The sequence below is a fragment of the Puntigrus tetrazona genome, chromosome 13, assembly GCF_018831695.1.
Source record: "Puntigrus tetrazona isolate hp1 chromosome 13, ASM1883169v1, whole genome shotgun sequence".
NCBI classification, from domain to species: Eukaryota; Metazoa; Chordata; class Actinopteri; order Cypriniformes; family Cyprinidae; genus Puntigrus; species Puntigrus tetrazona.
This window is the reverse complement of record NC_056711.1, coordinates 6,278,709-6,292,859: the sequence shown is the minus strand read 5'-3', so window position 1 is coordinate 6,292,859 and position 14,151 is coordinate 6,278,709. Positions and strand designations below refer to the sequence as shown.

General features: G+C 40.1%; 1 protein-coding gene across 2 annotated transcripts in view; it reads right to left on the bottom strand.

Annotated features, from left to right (window-relative positions):
- akt3a (v-akt murine thymoma viral oncogene homolog 3a) overlaps nt 1-13,654 on the bottom strand; it is a 78,812-nt gene extending 65,158 nt beyond the window's left edge. The window contains exons 1-3 of one of the 2 annotated variants that reach the window (XM_043256081.1): nt 13,157-13,653; nt 12,948-13,064; nt 5,376-5,760 (exon numbers count right to left, since the gene is read on the bottom strand). In XM_043256081.1, coding sequence (XP_043112016.1) covers nt 5,376-5,421 — 46 coding nt within the window. In that variant the 5' untranslated portion in view covers nt 5,422-5,760; nt 12,948-13,064; nt 13,157-13,653. Of the gene's footprint in view, nt 1-5,375; nt 5,761-12,947; nt 13,065-13,156 lie in introns of both variants that reach the window. The other variant, XM_043256082.1, reaches the window with a different exon arrangement.
- Between the last annotated feature and the right edge of the window lie 497 nt (nt 13,655-14,151).

Sequence of the window (14,151 nt, the reverse complement as noted above, 5' to 3'; positions counted from 1 at the left end):
AGCCTGCTGCTACAACACCGCCTGACCCCCAGAGCCATCATCCCCTCTCTAAACACGTCATCCTGTCCTTGTTCTCAAACACTCACACACACACACACACACACACACTTATACAATAACCAGAAAAACAACCACACACAAAAGCCACTGAGTCGTGACTGAGGGGGCTGCAGTATTTTCTTCATACGTGCTGACGCTAGTCTGAAAGGCACACTGGCAGGAGAGCGGGAAAGGCAGCAGTTAGCGTGTGAGACTGTGCAGGTGCGCCTCCTTTAAAGGAGATGGCAGATCTGTTTGGGTATGTGGAGGCTTTTCCCCTCACTGCTGAGAGGGAAGTGGGAGGACTTAAGACGGATGACTGTGAAAAGCTGATGTGAAATTAAAAGCATGGGGATGATACACGAGCGGCTCGTGATCCTCCACAGCTCTCAGACTCTATTTGGCACTTGTTTGAATACAAAGCTCGAAGCGAGGCGCATTTCATCAAAATTACCCTCAACTCTGCTACTAAACTGTAAAACACAAGTAAATAGCCATTTTAAAGCTGAATTATTTACAGAGTAAATCACATCCAACTACCAACATTTTCTTGTAAAGGCAAAATATCCTTCGCAGAATTGTTTTTTTGTCTTTTCTTACTTTTTATTTAATCTGTCTTGGAGGTTGTTCGGAAAAAAGTTTTTAATGCAATTGAAAAAAAACCTTCTGTTTTCTTTTTGGACGCAACATGACTGATACGTGGGTGTAACTGATTGACCTGTTCTCTGTTGTGATCCATAATTGGTGAATGACACATTATCTTCTTTACTTTTCTTGGCCGAATCTTATGATTGTTACTTACAGTTACTCTTTAACTTGTTCTTTCTTAAAGTCTGGATGAAATGGAAATTTTGACCGACTTTTCACCCAAATTGTGACTTGTATCCAAGTGAAATATACATTGCTGAGCAAGGAAATAAAAATGCAAGGAAGGATTTGGATTGTCAAACAGGAATTGATTAGAAACTGGGAATCACGGACTGAATTGAGTGGCAGGCACATGAATATTGAACCGGCATACATGTCAGACAAGATATGTTGTAGTGAGGAGGATATGATGTTAATGTTTCTGTGTGTGTGTTTTTTTTAAATTAAAGATTAAATAATGAAGTGCAGGGATAAATCATTTAAAACAAACGCTGCAACATCCCACCAAAAAAAAAATAACTGGGAGTTTTGATTTCATGGTGACTTTAACCCTCACGAAAATTTGATTTTAATTAAATCCCTGCTAATTCAAGTGTTTCTGAATTTACCTTCAGAACTGTTAGCTCATGCGTTTTTCTTACTGATGAAGTTGCAAGAAACTAAGACATTTTTCCCCTGTAGTCCGACTACAACATTTGTCATGTCATAACGGTCATAATTTAGTTTTACATGGTTCTTCCTGTGAATGGAACGGGATGTTCTTGTACTGTTGCTGTGCTGTACCTACTAAGCCTACAATATGTAAAAATTACCTTTCTTATAATTAGCAAACGTCTACACATCAGCATAAATCATGCTGCCGTTCAACAGGGAATTAAATTACTTTTTAAAAATAGGCTGATGAAAAGATGTTTATAGTTTAAAGTTTAACCGTGATGCATTATAAGATGGGTTTTTTATTCATTCATTTTATTTATTGTATTTTTTTAATATACTGGAAAATGTTTCATCGCATTTCAATATAGCCATATAGTGACCTGAAGGTTTTAGCTGGGGATTCATTTGTGGTGGGTTTGTTAAAAGGATTAAAATCTCGATACTGTGCATTTATTGTGTTATATTCTGAAATATGAATCAATTCAAAAACTCTTAATCTGTAAAACCTGGGTGATCGTACATTAATGATTGCAGTTAACATCATGTCCTATCCATGTCAGAATAGTTAGGAAACACGTGTTCTGTCTGTGCTGAAAGAGAAAATACTGTGAAATTAAACAAAATTACAAACAGAATACATGTCATGTTTAATACAGGCTTATAATGAGAGGGATATTCCAATCAAAAATTATTTTGGGCAGGGTTATCAGAGTAACGTCGCAGAAAAAACCCAAACGACCAACAAAATGTCCTGGCACCTGTCAGGGTCATGGCTTTCAGGACACAGCTTCCATAAATGGACTGAAATATATCTACATTAACCAACACCAGATACATCCCACGAGCAGCAAAAAGAGCCTCTGTTTGTTTGTGTTGACCTGCAAGAGGATGCTCCTGTACTTCCACTGCAGTCAGTGCACTCGGATGCACTTTTAAATACTGGGAAGAGAGAGAGACAGAGGGGGGACAGGAAGGAGATAATGAGGAGATGGCCGCAGTGGTCATCTGAGAGCAGGAGATTGCTGGGTATGAGAAAAGGAACAGGAAGTGCAGGATATAACAGTCAGCAAGGTCAAAGTTTGGTGTGTGTGTGTGTGTCTATATAATCCATATGCTAGTACTGTATGAGCAAATGAATGAACGAGCGCATGGCTGGTCATGTGATCGTGCGGGAGAGAGCGAGCGAGCTTCATTCATGCGCCTGTATCCTCTCCTCAGAACAGAGTGTTCCAGCGGTCCTGCGGGAGAGAGCAGTGTACCATGTGACTCCTCTGCGCTGCTCTTCGGCTATGGAGCCTGACAGCTAACCTCCACACACACACACACACACACACACACACAGTGCAGACATCAAAAGCATTTTCATCAACAGGTCTGCTTGCAATCAGTGCTAATTTACCGCGGACCAGCGATCTGGAAAACAAAACTGCATCAAATTAAAGATTCGAAAATAAAACTTCATGCTGTTTAGTTCCATGACATTCCGGTATGTTGTGTTTTGCATTTTGTAGACGACATTTCTCTGAACAATCAAACTTTGGCTGATGCATTAAACAGGTTGAGCTTTCGACAATGAGATCTGAGGGGGAGTCAGAAAACAGGGGGTTTCAGTGTCTTAAGCTGGCCCTTTTCTTTGTGATCCATTCATTAGTGGAGTAAACAGGAAATGATGTCACCCTTGTGGTTATCCTCTCCTCACACACAGCTCTTTTTCCCTAAAAAGTCACAGCTCCGAAGACGAGGAAGGGGGAGCAAAACTTGTACTGCGACACAGGTGCTCTGGAAGGAGGGAGGGAGGGAGAGAGAGAGAGAGAGAGATGATGAGACAGAGAGAGACAGCAGCAAAAATGGAAAAGTAAAAGTACAACAGGACACAGACAGAGCTAGAGAGACAGTAATAGCTATAATGGAAACAGAAAGTGGCGGAGACAAAGTGGAAAACGGAGAGGAAAAGAAGAGGGTGATTGGGGTCGTCCTGGTCGGCAGCCAAGGCAAACAGAATGAAGCCAGTTTCCCAGCCCAGGGCTACACCAAACTCTCTCACACACACACACACACACACACACACAATCCCAAACACTAACCTTTCCATCCTCAAGCCCAGCCCAGAGTGCACACACTGGAGGGAATTTCAAATCTGACTCAACTGGATGCTGCACACATGAGTTCACAAGCACAACGCTCACCATCACTTAAAAGGGTTCCAGCAGTTTTTGACTAATTCATTTTGGACCAATGACCTTTTAACTTGTTCATGTTTGCTGACAAAGACAGGGGGAAAAAAGAACCTGCTTTACAATTTAATGCAGGATAAAAAAATTACTTTAATTACTTGTTGTTATTGCTATTAACGACATCCAAATATAAAAAATATAGCAAAGGTTGACGATTAATTACTGAAGCTGAAATTAATACATTAAAGCTAAACAGAAACATAAATAAATTAAATAGTAATGTCAAAGGAACAAAACTAAATTGAAATGTTTTTTTTTAAAGCGGCAATGCTTTTCTGACACTGTATCTACAAGTTAAGTCAAATTAGCCAGAACAACAGAAATACAAAATTATTGAGTACGCTTTAAACAATTACATTTGTCAACTTACAAATGTTTTTAATAAGACCCTAAACAAACAGATCCATGTTATATGACATTGGTTTTACTCTATATCCGACCAATGCATTATTTTAGAACAAAACAAACTTTCTTTAATTGCTACAAATGCTTTTCCAAGACTTTCTAAGGTGTTTTATGAAACTAGTGAATTCAATTTAAAAATAAAATGTGTCCAGCAGACATCTAAACGCTAAAACCTTGTGCATGTCGGACCAACAGCTGCTCATCCAATCGAAGGGCAGATCATCAGGCCCAGTGTAGCACAAACATTCAGAGTTAAAGCCATGCAAACTGAACTAGCCCTTGCTCAAGTTCTGCTTGACTGCTGTACCAGAAATCAGACCCCATGGACGTCACATATACTTAGTTACATTTGAAAAAGATTTTGCCACATAACTCGCCTGTTTGTCTAAATCTACATGGCATTATCAATGAGTAATCAAAAGTTTGACGGCATCACATCTTTAAGAACAACATCTCCCAGGCCAACTGCAGATCAATTAAAGCATATCCATGAAGGACAACAATGAGCTTCTGCATACATTATCTGGCAGTCCAACTTCAGCAGGCAGCGTCAACTCCAGTCAGACAGAAACATTTAAATGGCACTGTAAGGTGACCAAAAATTGCTTTAGTCTAGCTGATATAAAACTTTTCAAATTCAAATGACTGTGTGCCTTTGCATTGCTAGTTGGCGCAAAATGTTGCTGCTCGTTTGCATCAAGTCAAACTTTAATGAACTATCGTATTGCTTGCGTCGCCAAATCATGAACTGTCATTGACAACGAGTGACTTTTGACTGCTGCGCACCTTTGTCAGTACGGATACTTGTGGATACATATATTGGGAACCTACAAGGCACTCACTCATATGTTACAAGCAACAACGACACAGAAAGGAAAAGTGAAACTAAAAGAAAGCAGGACAACCTGGATCCCATAAGAACACCTAGAGCGGCGTCTCACATGGATGTCACGTTAACTTTAACTCGAGTTGAGTGAGTGTGTTTACTTGCACACGGCAGCCCTCGCAGTGTGCAAAAAGGCTAAAACACAACACGCTTTCCGAACGTACTGATCAAATAAATAAAACATCCCCACAATCCACTCGAACCGAGCATTATGCATCAGGACGAGCGCAAGCATGTGCAGAAAACCCCATCAAACGTAGCAGTCCGACACGTCAGAGCAGTGCAGTGAGAAATGACGGATACCAATCTGAATGCAGCTGCTTCTCCTCCGGCAGACGCACGCAAGCACACACACACACACACACATCTCATGAGCACACGCGTGAAGAGGCACACCCACATGCCGGCTTCCACAGACACAGGCTGAACCCATGTCGTGGCCCGCCCGTGACGGAGAGAGCCGTCTCTGGAGACACACGACACGCAGGCAGAGACAAGCCACTCACCTCTCTTCTGGACCCAGCCTTCCTTAACGATGGTGACATCGCTCATGTTGCCTCAGTCACACTGTACACGCCGCTCCTACACACCAGCTCCTGAAGGAGTGAGGAGGGGGGGGAAGGAGGAGAGGAGAGGAGAGGAGAGGAGAGGGGAGGGGGGTCAGCTCTCCCAGCCTCAGCGTCTCTCTCCCTCCCTCACTGCTGCGCTCTGTCTCTCTCTTTCCGTCGTTCTCGCTGGCTGCCTCTCTCTCTCTCTCTCTCTCTCGCTTCTCTCTCAAAGGCGTTGTGTAGCGGTTTTCCCCTCCTTCCGTTGCTTTTCTCTCGCGCGCTCTCTCCGTGATGCTGTCTCCCTCTCTCTCTAGATCTTCCCACTCCTCGACAGTGACTCAGCCTGAAAGAAAGATAAAAAAAAAGGAGCGTGTGGATTTTTCACTCTTCTTTTCCTCTTTACTCCCCCCTTCGTTCTTACACAATCTGACAGACAGTCATTGTAAAAGCAGACATACAAGCCCCCTGTCGCCTCTCTGATTTCCCTGTCTGTCTGTTTTTCTCTCTCATTCTCACTCTCAACATGCACAACTGTTTAACACTTACCAGCAACACAGACACTCACAACAAAGTCTGATGAGGACGACTGTGAGAATAAATAAGTCAACATGAAGTCCCACGGTTAAAGTGAAAATGCTATGAAAATGCATGGTTCCATTCATCAAAATATGTCAGGTATGTGCTTTACACTAGTGCTGTCAATTAAAATACATTTAATCATTTCTTTTAACACATTATTAAAAGTTTTAACACACTTTCAAAGTAAAGAGAACTATGTGTAATTATAGTGTTATTATATTATATTAGTGTTATATATATATATATATATATATATATATATATATATATATATATATATATATATATATATATATATATATATATCTGCAAAAGTTCCTAAAGATTTTCAATTTTGCATGTTAACACATTTAATGCTAATATAAATTGCATAATAACTATTTTAACTTCAGATGACATAACATTGTGAAATATTATTACAGTACATACTTTCTATTTAACTATTTTCTAACGCTTTTTGCCCTTTTAAGAGCTTGGCATATTAAAATCACCTTCATAGAATTAAAAAATAATAATCAATACAAGGCTAGAACAACATGGAGTGAGCAAATAATGACATCTTTCATTCTTGAGAGGACTATAATTTTAAAGAAGTTGTTAATGAGGAATAATCTTATAATATCGGAGTGAAAAAAAACTGTGAAAGCTGAACCATTTTTAGACCGAGGAAAGGGACTTCAAATTACAACACTGATAAACGTGGCAGTATGCCAGCACTTACTATCATCCAAGAGAAAGACTAAGAGATGGAATAAATAACTACAATTATCAAGCGTATACTACAAATGAGTCCTAAAAATTCTTAAAGCAGTCTCAAAAAACGGTAGCTAGCACAGCAAGTAAGTAAACCCAAAGCAGTTTCATCTACGCTGCACAATGACAGATAGAAAAACACAAAGCAAAACGTGTCCCTCAGACACAGAAGTCAAGCAATAAAATAAACATACTGTGAGAAACGTGAGATGTTTAAAGAGATATGTGCCTGCATTTCCTTACCTTAAAACTGCTAAGTACATTTAAAAGGATGTTAATCAAACTGTTTTGTTTTTGCAGAAGCAGCCGTACGTGTCAAATCCAAGCACTTAAATGTTTGCGAGCAGAGAAAAGGGAAGTCAGCGTGTTAGGATCACTAACAGGGTAAACTTCCAACGGCTAAACTGATGAGCTCAGAATAAAAGAGAACTCGATCAGAATGGGCCAACATTTGACAACTACGTTCAACAATAAAGTAAAGAATCAATCAACACATTTGTGAAGCGTAAACTGTGATAAGCCAAATGCACAATTGTGATGCAGTGTTGTGTCCTCTGTAAAAGAAAGACAAATGACTGAAAGGCTCCTATTTTCCACTTCGGAGATAATTAACAAATGACGTCCGTTGCAGACTGTTGGACACTGTGGCAGAAGACGTCGCAGCTACCGAGTAGACCGCAGCCCCTGAAGATACCAAAAACAACGCAGCTCCCTCAATGTCATACGGCCAATGAAGAAAACGAGCTGCAGGGCTCCCTCGTAACATAAATACTTTTTTAACGGCAAATCACATGTGGGTCAGACAAGGAATATTTAGCATCCTTCAGTCATTCGGTAAAGGCAAATGAAGGGCCTCTCGAGGCCAGAGTATTCACAGTACCAACTGATAATTCCTGGTTGCGTGCATTTAGCTGCAACCTTAATCTGCTGTTAATATGGTAAGCAGAGTACATGGGTGATTCAAGGTCCAAAGAGATATCGGTGAAGCCCTTAATCATTTAACACAAGCAGGAAACCCTGAATGTGACTCACAACCTTGGGAGACCCTGCTTGTCACTAAAGTGAGAAAATCTCTTTTATTTTATCCATAGAGAAATTGATTTTTAACATTAATGAATAAACCTACCTTAAATTCTGAGGAGGTTAAGTATTGACATGCTGCTGTAGAACAACGTTAAGTCGGTGTCATTACAACAACAACGTGGCTGATAAAAACACTTAGCTTATAGCAATCAGCATTTGGGGTCTTTTTCTACTATTTTGTGAAGCAGTCATCTGTCTGATTAGTTTTCTAACAAGACACTCGAGAGGGAGTACAACGCCATAAAGAATCAGCGACAGACTTCAGATAATACCGTGCTTTAATCTCACTTTAACACCTCACCAATAAACCTGTTTGTAAATATTTGTACAGCTCTCGAAGCTGTAAATAAAGTGAATAAAAGACTAAACTTCTCAGACAGGTTTTTAACATGCTGACTGCTAAATTACAGTCAGCCACCCACATCCGATAATTACTTGGTAGTTGATTTTTTTATTTTAGATGCACCACTACAAGTTATCAGTTTACACTAAAACATGTAAATGTATATGTATATATGTGACCGGGACCACAGAACCAGGCTTATGTAGCTTTGGTATATTTGTAGCAATAGCCAAAAATATATTGATAGGTCAAAATTATCGATTTTTCTTTCATGCCAAAAATCATTATGATATATTACAATAACATAATTTAATACTTCATGACAAGAGATCATTGCCTTATAAAAAAAAAAAAAAAAAAATGCGTCTTTTTATTTTCTGTACCATTTCATACAGAAAATGAAAGAGCTAGGTTTGACTGGGCCGAAGGAAATGTATACTGTTCGGCCTCAATGGGGATGATAAATATTTCATGCAATCAAACCTAATATAACACTGAGGTCCGATACAGAATGTAATGATGCACATTAAACCTGAAAATCCATAGTGAAAAACTGGGAAATCTTAAAAAAAAAAAAAAAAAAAAGGAAGAAGGAAAGATAGGAAAGAACCCACAAATCTGAGTTGGACCAAGCTGCCTCAGAAGCCATTAAATGGCCAACTGCGATAAAGCAAAAGACACAAGACACTAAACAAGAGGAACATTGTGTTTCAGCCCCATTAAATGGTCAGTTTCAATAGAGCCGTTCGGCTATTCCACTTTACCAACCAAGCCCCAACATTTTCTATATTCTGGCAGCAGCACAGACTCTCTGTTCCTTTCGATCCCTTTGAGTGACAGGAGACACAATTCCACTGCGTCACTGTCGCAGTCAAGCATCTGTAAGCCTATCGCCGCAGCACTATCTGGGGATGTCCCGAAGCTGCCACACCAAATACAATTTTTCCATACAAATGAGGGGAGCACCCTTGAGATAATCATTTAATTCCTGAGCAGGCCTGGGAAGGAGGGGCTCTCCTGGTGAGCACAGACAAACACAGACACGCAGCATCAATCATTCTCAGCGTGCCACAGAACAACATCTAAACATCCGCCACAAGCCTTCACTGCAGAATGTACATGCATTTATATTTAACTATTCTCAAATGCATTGGCACAACACCCACTTGTTCAATGAACAAACTGGCAACGGCAAAAAATTCCACATTTTCATGGTAGTATCCTTCTGAATCGTTGTAAAAAAAAAAAAAAGAACAGTGTGACTGTTTGTGGTAATAAATATGGACTGATGGTGGGAAAAAAAATAATTAATCACCCTGCACCCTGTTCATAAATTGGGTCAAGCAATCACCAATGGTGCATTAAATTGATTAGTGACATTAATTTCATGTAAATAATTTTTTTTTAACTTTCTATTGTTTAAAGAATCATAAAAAATGTACTGATGATAATAATAAATGTTTATTGAGCACCAAACTTAGCATAACAATGATTTCTGAAGGACCGTGTGACACTGAAGAAGTAATAATGCTGGGCATCACCTTCTAAAATATACTCAAATGTAAAAAGTGTTCATTTAAAATAGCAATCTTTTATAATACTACTGGCTTTACTGTATTTGATCAAATAAATTCAGCCTAGGGGAGTATAAGAGACTTTTCAAAACAAGAAAAAACTCTCACAAACCTCAAACTGCAACTCATGATATGAACTCCAGGCAAAGCATCTTAAAATTATTCCTTTGATAAGACAGACATCTACCGAGAATACAAACTGACACCATTCAAAGAGTTTTCAACTGATGGATATTTTCTCTTCAAGTAATCAGAGAAGAATCGCTGAAGGTGAAATCCAGCCCTTTCCCAGCAACACTTTCAATTTCACTAATCGCTGCTAATGTTACCCTGAAGCAAAGGAAATCCATGAGCGCCCATCACGAGTCCCCTACAACAAGACTCATTCAGAATAAGCTGTTTACAAAGCCCGTCCGATATTGTTTTTCGCGTATCTTCTTTTTGGCTGCGAAGACCAAATTGGTAACGTGGCTTCGGTTTGCCCCATCGAGACAGTGATGCACAGCGCCAACAATTAAGCACGTGCTCACACGTAAAGCAACACGCTACACCGTTACATTCAAAACAAGACCCTGATCTGAAAATGTATTTAAAGTTAGCAACTAATTAGCAAAAAATACGGAACGCGCCAAAACCCCATTCGAGGATTTAAAAGACAAACCCGCATTTGTTTCAAGTAAGCGAGAGCCTCAGCGTCTCCGTGAGGTTTTGTTTGTATGTAATATGAAAGAGTTGTATGTTGCGGAGAGAGCCGTAAATAATGGAAGATCTCTCTGCAGTCGGTCGCCGGTGCTGCAGCCGCAAACACTGTAACAGAAACAGAGAAGATGCTGCGGTCTATCTGAGACCCAAGAAGAGGAAATGAGAATTTGTGAATGAATACTGGCGGATGTGGATGTCTGAGGACTCTGAGGACCTTTGCTAATCTGCTGCAGTCATTATTCAGGAGTGCTCTTACTCTTTCTCTCCACAGAGCTGGAGAGCACTTAATGCGAGGTCAATTTAATAATGTCTTTTGCTCTTGTTTTATATAATCTACTTAAAGACTTTCTTAAAAATAATTCTTCCATTAATAAGGCTCGCAGGATGTTCAAAAAAAAATTCAGTCAAGCACGTCTACAGTGCTGCGTGACAACAAGCAAAGCTTTGGGGCTTTCGCGCGAATTACATCTTCAGAATAAAAGTCTGAAGTGATACATAAACTGCTTGTGTTGATGAAATAAGAATTTGTTTCTTTTTGAAGAAATGCCGAGATCTGTCTTAACTTCATTCGTCAGCTGTTACGGGTTGTTGAATGCAATAAACACACAAGAATGTGAAGTGAAGAATAAAAGCAACCGGCACATGTGAGATATGCACCGGTGTTTAAAGGGCACATTTGTTTATTTTTAACTCAATTTGAGTGAAGGACTGAGCTAAAACGGCTCTTTTCAGGGTGTCTGAAGAATCCGGAAGCACCGCTGCCAAGCTTTGTTTGTAACCATTCATTTTGTCTCAACGCGCACCTAAAGAGAATTCATCTGTTGCACCATTTCCTGAAGTTCCTAGAACTAAATTACATAGATGATGCTTCAATATACAGACAAATGATAAGATCGATAAGGCCAACTGACACTATTGACGTGACAAAACGCTGTAACCACATAGCTATAACTCAAACGGACTGTTTAGGCGCAAAACCATCAATAGAAAAACAGGTTATCTAGCGAGAAATTTGGCGAAACTGAAATAATTGGTCAAGCAGGTTGAGCACGCACATATTCATATGATTTTCTCAGCTATTTGACATGCTCTCTGAATGCAAATACTTCACGACAACCAATTTATCACAAGCTAGCTACCGTTCAACAGCATGCAAGGCTTTTTTTTTCATTACACTGACACACACACAAGAGCATTATCTCGTGTGACACTCGTGTGTTTGTTTCAGACCTGAGCTATTTAAGAATACATGCAAACTTCTATGCCGGATTTTAGTTTCTGCATTTTGATATTTCTATGAGGTTTAAACTATGAGGCAGTGTAACTACATTTTTGAACTCGAAAACGCTGTCTTTATCATGTACTAGTATTTATTTTTTAAAAAACTGCCGTTGTTGTTTTTCCACAATATAACATGATTATTATTTACCCTGAAAGTATGATGGAAAGTAATAAACTCACATGTATTTAAGGCACGTAGAATTATACTGAAGTAACCACTTTCCAATTTTAATAATTAAAGCAAACTGTTAGTAGAAATGTCTTTTTTAATCAACATGAGCACAAAGCTTTAAATTTACAAACATGGCCAAATGTTCGTAAAGTCGTAATGAAACAGGAGTAGAGACAGGTGTGTGCTGTATGTGTACTGTAGGGAGAATTCGGTTCAGTCAAACGTGGAGACGGGTCAGCATCACCCTGCAGGAGCAAAAGTTTGGAGATAGCCTGCAGATCTCACCAAAGAAAGTCCAACATCTCGAAGGAAAATCCAGTCACCACATTCTAACCAAACGTTACAAATAAATAAAACGAAAAAAATGACCATTGACGGGTTAACTGTTCAATAACGTGCATTGAGAAATAGACAGGGTGGATTTTAAAACCGACTTTGCAACCGCCTTTCTCCCTATTACTATTTCAGACATCCTTATTTGTCATCGCCCCTCGTGTTCCTCTGGGTAGCACATGGGATGGTCCTTCACAGACATGCAAGAGTCCGAGGGAGGTGTGCATGTAATGTAAACAAGAGGGCGTGACACCTACAAACCTCCACATTAAAGCCAATGCGGGAAATTGGATTTCCACTTCTTGGAAGTTCGTGCAACGCCGGCGACCTGCCGGCCAACTGTCACCGTCTTGATCCGTCAGGCGCGAATCTGTTACCTCAAATGCGACGAATAAGCTGCCTAAAGAGAATGACAGCACGACGATCGTGACTTACAGTTATCCCAAAAGGGCTTTTGCGTGGCTGAAATGAATTTGCAAATGGATGGCGGAGCTGTCTCGGGAGCTAAAAGTGCAAAAATAAAAAAATAAAATAAAAAGGACACGCTAGGCCATAAGCAGAGCTGCTTTCCCCTGCTCCACAGCATCAACTGTTTATACGCGCTGAATTATCGCAGGCTGAAATGAAGCGAAGCTGCGTCACAGCCAGCCGAGCGCCTCGTCTAAAGGGACGTTTAACATTGATATCACGGTCGTGTAGCGGCTTTTTACCTGGCGCTGGCGTCGGTAGGGAGACCAATGGGCTTCCCTCGCCTCCCTGAGTACGTGCGCGTCCTCCTTACAGGCTCGAATGGAGCGCGGACGGACGGGATAATCGGAGAAGCACGCCTACAGACAGAGCACAGACTCGAGCGGTCACTACCAGAGCGCCGTCTCGAAAGGAGGGGTCGTGTGATGGAAAGGCTGCGGTAGTTCCTTACCCCGAGAGCCGCTGCTCAGACACGCCACAGCAGCGACGTCACAGGCAGGTTACCCTCGCTCACCCCGCGTCTCCTGCTCCAGTCCGCGCCGGGCTCGGTCGCTCCGTCTCCCGCCTGCTTCACTGCTCCATAGACGCTCCTGCGCGTGCTGCGCGGCGCGAGGAAATCTCGCGAGAGCCGCGGTGTTTACAAGAGACGCTGTGGCGCTCCGCGCGGAGGGGAATTCTCTTTTGGAATTAACAGGATTCCCACGGTTAGGGGAAACCTAGGAATAACAGGAATTTGTCTGGGAAAAAAAGTTGTGTGTGTGGGGGGGGACAATGGATATTTTTGTGTGTGTAGGCCTATTTGTAAATTTGTAAGATGTGTAATTCGGTGGATACTGAGCTTTAGTAGTGTAGAGAAAATTCCCATTATCCTGGGTGTATAAATGAGTACTTAATTTTATACTAATAAAAAAAAGGCTTTTAACTGAAATAACTCTCTCTCCATATATATATAAATGTGTGTGTATGTATGTATGAAAAAAATCATCTAAAAATATTAGAATATAACAAATAAAAACGAATTAAAATATTAATAAATTGTATAGATGTATTTTTTTTTAAAAAAATACTAAAACAGCACTGATGGGCCTAAATCAAATTATGTGATAGTAGTAAATGTGATCAATCATTTGTTTTTTGTTTTAGCCTATTAAGGAAAGAGCACCCCAAAAATATATATATAATGTATTCATATATATAATGCAATATAATCAGATTTTGAAGGTGCTCTGTTACATAAAGCCATAAGCATATGCTCTTGGCCTGAAGGGGTATGAATTGTATTGAAATTGTATTGCTTTTTCTTCACTGCGTGGTTCTGATTGTCATTTTAATAGCTATTTAATAACTCTGAACTGACTTTTATTATTATGCTGAAATATGTAGTGCTAAAATCTAATTACATCACAGCTGAATGTTTCTGGACCACATTTTGCAACAAATGTCCCT